Source organism: Montipora capricornis, chromosome 9 (assembly GCF_036669925.1).
Source record: "Montipora capricornis isolate CH-2021 chromosome 9, ASM3666992v2, whole genome shotgun sequence".
Classification (NCBI taxonomy): domain Eukaryota; kingdom Metazoa; phylum Cnidaria; class Anthozoa; order Scleractinia; family Acroporidae; genus Montipora; species Montipora capricornis.
Window position 1 is genome coordinate 13,835,461 of NC_090891.1, and position 7,500 is coordinate 13,842,960.

At 40.6% G+C, this 7,500-nt stretch overlaps 2 protein-coding genes across 2 annotated transcripts in view; one reads left to right on the plus strand and one right to left on the minus strand.

The window, feature by feature from the left end:
• The window catches only part of LOC138015676 (dynein axonemal heavy chain 12-like), a 319,401-nt gene that overhangs the window by 149,206 nt on the left and 162,695 nt on the right, over positions 1–7,500 (plus strand). The window lies entirely within an intron of this gene.
• Positions 3,582–5,639, minus strand: LOC138016197 (zinc finger protein 862-like). Its single transcript, XM_068863362.1, has one exon. The coding sequence runs from the start codon at positions 5,637–5,639 to the stop codon at positions 3,582–3,584; it is 2,058 nt and encodes a 685-aa protein (XP_068719463.1).

Below are 7,500 nucleotides of genomic sequence, written 5' to 3' on the forward strand. Positions count from 1 at the left end.
CATGACTACAAAAGCCTGGCTCTTAAAGTTATCAAGATCTTCTCGGCATCGTTAATGCCTTCTAGGCAGAAACGTTTCACTAAAAGTATGTGTTTGCATGACAAGGACATGACAGAGATATTGGAAATATTTCTCCCGCGATTGACTAAAATGTACTCGTTATCCACTACCCTCAAATCCAGAGGTTTTTTACTCTCTTAGGGCGACGAACCGGTGAACCGGTTTTTCGCGCTGCTTTGCAACTTGCCATTCCGTTGCTCTAAGAGAGAAAAACCTCAGGCGTCCTAGCGAAGAGACACACGCTCGAGCGCGAAGTCAATTGTATCCAGGTGGGAGAGATCCTTTGAACAAAATAATTTTGAAAAATACCGCGAGCGTGGATTGACAGCTCTCAATGTCATATTGTTTTCATGTACAGTATGGTGTCCTTCGTCCGCGAGAAAAAAAGGATAATCTTGAATAGCTTACCTGAATCAAAACACCACGAACTGAAATTTTCCCTGAAGATAGAGTTTTCGTTTCTTGCGATAATATTTAAATTGGCAAGTTCCAAACAGAAATATTTTCTTGTAATTCGAAAAAAGGTGAATGTAATTAGGATCCCTTCGTCCTTGGGCCGTGAATCATGTAAGCAGCCCAAAAAAATACCTGTAAATCCTGATCATTTCTGTACGAACATAAAAATTTATTTATTCTTTATTATCCTTGATATATCTCAGCTACAGTCGCATTGGATGTTGTAGTGAGTATAGAATCTGCTTTTATTTTCAGTTGCATAACCGTCTCCCAACACAATTTTTGACACAATTGCTACATGTAAAATGACGTTAATAGTAGCTCTTCATCATTAACGTGTTGAAACCAAAATAAAAAATTGTGAATTTTGACTTAAAAAGGAGTTCGCTAAAAGCTGCAAACTTATAATAGAACATTTTACAAAATGTTGAAAGCAGTTTTTAAATACTTTCGAAAAGCGACTTTTTGATACATGTACATGTAGATGGAGGACATGTACTGGCACTTAACTATTGAAGTGCTAGTTTTCTACCCATGTAGACCATGTGAGCTTCAGCCCTATAAATGGAACTGGGCCCACACAAGGACAGAGAAAAACTCTGACCAGGGTGGGAATTGAATTCACAACCTTCCGGTTAGATCCCTGCTGCTCTACTGACTGAGCTACAAGGTCAGACGGGAGCAGGTCGTGGTGTTCCAACAAATGTAACGAGTATTGTATTTGTACATGTCTGGAAGAAATCGGCAAGTCTGTAGAGCATGCAGATCAGAAGGCAAGTCTCTTTAGAAAAGAATTAAATTTGTTACTAAGATAAACGGCATTGTCTGTTCACATTCTTTGTGCTAAAAAAAAGTGGGTAGTTGGTCTGAACATGATAATCGAGCAGTATGTATTAAGGAGTTTTACGAAGGCCAAATAATTGTAAATACTGTCTGGTGTATAAGGGAATATCTTTAATATGCTGTTTACTGCATTTCCATGTAAAGTAGTTTACACAGTGTACATAATTTGATTAAACGTAGCGTACACGTGCCATTAGGCTGATTTAGCAACAGAACGGGAACGTCAGTGGCGACGTCGCGCGCAGCAAAACTACCAATGAGAATTTATAATAGAGAAGAAAAGAGTGGAGTCTATTCTATTCTGAATTCTCATTGGTGTTTTTTTTGCGCGCGCCCTCGCCACTGACGTTCCCGTTCTGTTGCTAAATCAGCCTATTGGGTGTCTTAATTACTATGAAGACGAGAATCAATTGAAATCAAGGCGATCTTCCTTGCAATGGTACTGATGGCGTGACAGCAGTTAGGGAAGGGAATAACTCGAGAGAGGTGGGGTGACTGACATCTCGTGAGGTTCAGTGTGCATTTAATAACATACAGTCGTGCCGATGTGAGACTTGTACCTACTCAAGAAGAATTTACAGGATAATGAAATTAACATTGAATTAATGTGTGCAAATTGAGAAGTGATTGTCAACGATTCACCGTGCGTCCAGGCGGTAGAACGATCGTATCCCAAGGTTGTACTCTAAGCTAGTTTGTAAATATAGAATCATAAATCCCACACATTTCCTGCTATTGCGGCACGGTTCACCATGGTGAATCGTCTCTTTAAGGAAATTAACTGTTTATTTTTCACCTCACTAAAGGTTCACAATGGTGAACCGCTGAGATTCTTGATTCGAAACCATGTCATCACAGACCAGTGATTGGAAAAGCCTAATTACGTTTTCATATTTACAAGCCTATACCTTTCTTCCTTATAACAAGCATTAGAAGGGCAGAATTTGGAAAGCATTCATTGACTTATTTCACCATTGTGCACACATAAATTAACCTAATTAATGAGGGTAAACAGTGGCATGGTACGGATATGACAAAGAATGGAAATGTTTTGCATTATAACAGGAAATTACAGACTTGTCGTTTTGCATTAATAAGAAGTGTCATTTTTATTGGCTAAACATTTTCAGGGTTTAAGCCAGAGCGTTTCAAAATCACACCGCCAACCATTGCCGATGAACTGCTCTTTTGCTACAACTGATTTAGTCTGCAGTCTAATTGCAGAAAGAAACGTGTTCTGGGGCTGTAATACTATATGGGTTATTGACCAAGCTTGTTCTGTCAAGATGTCTGGATATTGGCCAAGTTCTTTTTTTTGCGTGTTTATGGACCTAGACGAAGTTCAGAGGCCCCTAAGCACGCAAAAAAAGAACAAGGCCAATATCCAACCATCTTGACAGAACAAGCTTGGTCAATGAAAGATTTATAATATGAGGTAAAACACAAAAAAAGATGTTTGATCTTGTGGGACCAAGTTAGATGTCCCGAGCAGGCAGTATAGCTCCATCTTGCCCACCGAGGTAGCCAATCACAGCAAGGAATTTGGTTCATCTTACCCACTCATGGAGCTAGTGATAATTATAGTAAACTTGCATATATAGCCCAGGGCTCGAGACTAACTTTTCAACTTGCTAGCCCAGTGGCTAGTGACAGGTTTGATTCACTAGCCAAAACAGATTTTTCACTAGCCAGACACAGACATTTGTTACTGTATCGTGAACAAAAAATTCTTCCAGACTTGTGAACTCAACTTCTTACTTCTTTTATTCATCTTGTCAATCAGTACCTTTTTATCGAACCAGCCACTATACTATTGACGTGCGATAACTTCAAGTTAGTATGCTTTACATTTGGAATTTTCATAATAAAACAGACGTCACTAATCGCGCTTATTAAAATCAAACACTATAGGTTCCATTCTTCATCGTCAATGAAGTTCATAATACCGAGAAAGACACTGGTACAAATTTAACATGGCTATTAAAACTCTGAAACTGGATGTGAGAACGTGTTTTCAAACCCACTAATCCATGCAAACTTCACACTTTGAATATACAAAAGTCTATAAACACTGCAGTTTAAATACAAAACGGATGCTGCTTTCAATGATTTGAATTTCGAGGGGTTGGAACTTGAATAACTCACTAGAGAATAGACAACTTATTTTAATTACATCACTTATTTATCAAGTTGCACTGTATAAGTTAAACATTGTAGTTTGGTCACCTTGCTCTCTCCCCTGAGTCAAGCCACCTGGCAACGGCCAAAGCTGAGTGATAATGCTCTGGAGAAACACCATTAATAGAAATGCGCATGAGTGTTTCCACAGTAGAGACACCAAGTGTTGACCGGAAGTCACACATGATCCTGTTGAGACATGAATTGCCTCTCTCGCAGCAGGCAGTTTGGACGGGGATAACAAGACAAATTTCGATGACCAGCAGGAAATTGGGGAAACGTTCCCGCACCTGAAACTTGCCCTTCCAGAACTCAATGGTACTGTACTGCAGCTCTGTCCTCTCCCTCTGCAAATGCACCTTGATCTCCATCCACTCATCACGACAGGACTGTAAGTTGAAGTGGTGTTGGTCGAGTAGAGCCTCAAAATGATGAGATAAAACCTGAATAGCATCTTCACCATAGAAAAAAAGCTGCTGTCTGTTGTTTAAAGGCCATGATTTGTGATCTGTCAAAATTGATGTTCCACCAAGACCTCGGAATCTCTCGGTGATAAATGCTGTGGCTTTGTTAATGATTTCATCTTTGCTGCTGGCAAAGGATGCTGTATCCCGCTCTGACCTGGTTAGCTCAAGTCCTTTGTAAAGATTTCCATCACTCACTTCTTCTTGAAATGAGTTCAGATATTCTCCTGCCCTGACCTTGAATGAGTCAAGCATTGATGACAGGGCATTCACTTTGTCTTGCAGTTGAGATATTGACATCTTGTCCTCCTGGAATTGAAGTGACAGCTTGCTAATTGCAGTGACTACATGTATGTCAAGAAGCAGGTGGAGGAATAAGAGGAACTTGTAATTGACCAACTTTTTGCAGTAATTAGACGATCTGCCTTGCATTGTTATACTTGCATCCCTTGCTTGCGAGGTGTGCTGCAAATGGCTAACTACCGCGTAGTAATTCTTCGAAAGAAGTACGTCTAAAGCTCGCTTCAAATGGGGTACCCATCTGGTGCCATCTGCCTTCACAGCTTTGTACGCCCTTACTTGCATACTTTCTGCCAACTCTTTCAACTCACGAACGGCCTTAGGGGAATAATGATAATGCTTCCATATCCCTTGGAGCATAGTCTTAGCCTCTACTAGCTCTGGAATAGCCTTAACAGTATCTGCAAAGGCCAGCTCTAATCGGTGAGCTATACAGTGCACCTTGATCAGGTGAGGGATATCGCGTTTCAGCAAGGCAAAAACTCCCCCTACTTCTCCAACCATTACAGCTGCTCCATCAGTGCCAAGGGTGACCGCTTTTTCCTTCCAGTTGTCACACACATCCCTCATAGCACTGTTAACAGCTTCAGTGATACCCGGGGCTTTGGCGTTAGGGCAAGGCCTAAGCCCTACAAATGTATTCACTGGTTCTCCATCTTTCAAGTAACGCACATACATGTAGACATCCTCAACTTCCCGAACACCCACATCTGTTGCACTGTCTGCCATTACACCCAGAAATTGTGCTCTTTGCAGTTGCTCTCCAATCTCGTTCTTAAACTGATCAGATATGGCAACTATAAAATCTTTGCAAGCTTTATCATTTCTGTAAGTCTGTCCTAGCTCAACTGCATGCTTTTCTTCTAATAGACAAAGATGAGGATACGTTGTAAATGACATCTCCATTTTTGCAACAAAGTATGCAATGTCGAAACGTTTTTCAAGCTTTAAAGCTACCTCTTTGTTCAGTCGTCTCAATGCCCATGGGATGACTGCTTCTCGTGGGTTGGCTGCAATTCGGAAGGCATCTGCAGCTCTCTGGTGTCCAACGGATCCTGCGTGGCTTCTCAGAGAATCTAACCTGAAATTTACACAGCTGCCTGAAACAAATGCCGAGGACGAATCTGATAAATTGGGCCTATCCTCACACACTGAGCAGAACATTGCCCCATCTCTATGGTATACCCATGGAAAGTCAGTCTTCCATGAAGGCAAAAACTTTCGTTTCGACTGAGGAACTTTGCCTTCTTCGATGGGCCTCTTGTGAACTTTTTCGGTGTTGTTCTTTTCAGAGCTCTTTTCCTTTCCACCCGCAAGATATACTCTAATATCCGTCATCGCATCAAGTCAAGTAAATGCTGGCCTGTGTAGCTTGCAGTATGCTTTGAATGAACAACTGATAAGTACAAAGTTTTCGTGCCCATGGTTCTCACAGAACCGCCTTCAAAACTTCGGAACTGGCGCCGCCGAAAAACATTCTTTTCTTTCAAAATAGCGATTCACGATTTTCACAAACAAATAATTCGTTCCTCCTTAACTCTATACGTTGCAAACCTAGGCATCGATCCTATCATTATAGGCGTCGCTCAACAAAGAAAACTGAAGCTTTCGCTTCCGTGAGAAATTCTCACAGAACTTTGCAACTTGCCGCCGAAAAACATTCCATTCTTTCAAAACGTCAATTCACGATTTCTCAAGAACACAATAATTCGTTCCATCTTAACTTTATTACACGTTGCAAACACAGGCATCGATATTATATCGGCATCATTCAAATTTTTGAACTGCGAATTTTGAAAGTTTTTGAAAGCGTGCGTGACCTCCAGATTCTGTGCACACGAAACATGATGCTCATAGTTCCGCATGATTTCACACATGACTAATTATTAGCGGCAAACAGTTCGTTTGTCGTTAAAAACAAACAAAAAAGTCAATCATTCTTTCGCATTTTAGTAATTTAAAGTTCTTGTTTGAGCCAATAAATTATATATGACATTTATTACAGCCGATGTTTTAAATTCTACACACTTTGACTCAATTTCGTTTTGTGAAAAAATTGAAATTAACTTTTAATTGGTTTCCTCTGGGTTTCCAGTGCTCACAAATTTTCACTAGCCAAAATGGCTAGTGAAGCTCAAACCACTATCCAAAATGGAATTTTTACTTGTCTCTGGCTAGTTGGCTACCGTTAGTCTCGAGCCCTGTAATAGCTAATCTGACTCAGTAGTATTTCAATCAACGTTGACCGTTGTGCTTGATAAACATGTCCAACCATTAGGGAGTAGAGCTTCTTAAACTGTTTTCACCGGAAACGGCGTATTTTGCATTGCAGGGATTGATACCTAGGCAGACCATTACTCACACAATACTAGACATATGAAGTTGGAAAACTTAGCAAATGGCCTACGCTACAAGATCGTAGCTTATACCACACCCCCCTTACCCCAATTCAATGTTGTGTGACAATTTTTCAGGCGACTGCTAGTAGTTGTGAAAATCAACACTGAAGGAGTGGACACCGGGGATGGGTGTTCCAACAAATGTGACGAGTATTATATGTCTAGGTTAGGCCCAACCTAACCTCACACTCACCGTCACTCTCACCTTTGGCCTCACTATAAAAGCGTTAAATTTCAGCAAATTTAAGGGACCCGCCGCTTTGTCACAATTCTGTAGTTAAGCTTTCTGTAAATTGGGCATGCAAGCATAACAGCTAACTATGATGCAAGTAAGCGTGATCCGTGGAGTTTGTAGCTTAGCGGGCCGACCAACCATACTTAAGGTATCATCGGAAAATCCTTGACAAGCAGCTAGGTAACAGAAGATGCTGCTGAAACTTGGAAATGAACAACTGTTACACAAGTTGAGTTCATAAATTTCACGTCCATATGTTGACAAATCAAGTCAGCACACAGAACGAATTTCATGATCTTTGATTAAACGAACATCTTGTTTATAATAAACAGAGGTAACCTACTCTGCTTTGGGTTAATGACCAAACCGTGTTTGAAGAAAAAGCACAGAGTTACTGTGTCAAGGCCAAAGGAATTTACCGTGTTAAAATTGCGTGTTAAAACACAAGCATCTACCGTGTTAGCAAACTGTTAACAAAAGGCACAATTCCGTTTGTTTTGTTTTTTCTGGCATATATTATGCGATTGCTAGGTGTGTTAGACAAGTACCGTGTGAACGTGTTTGG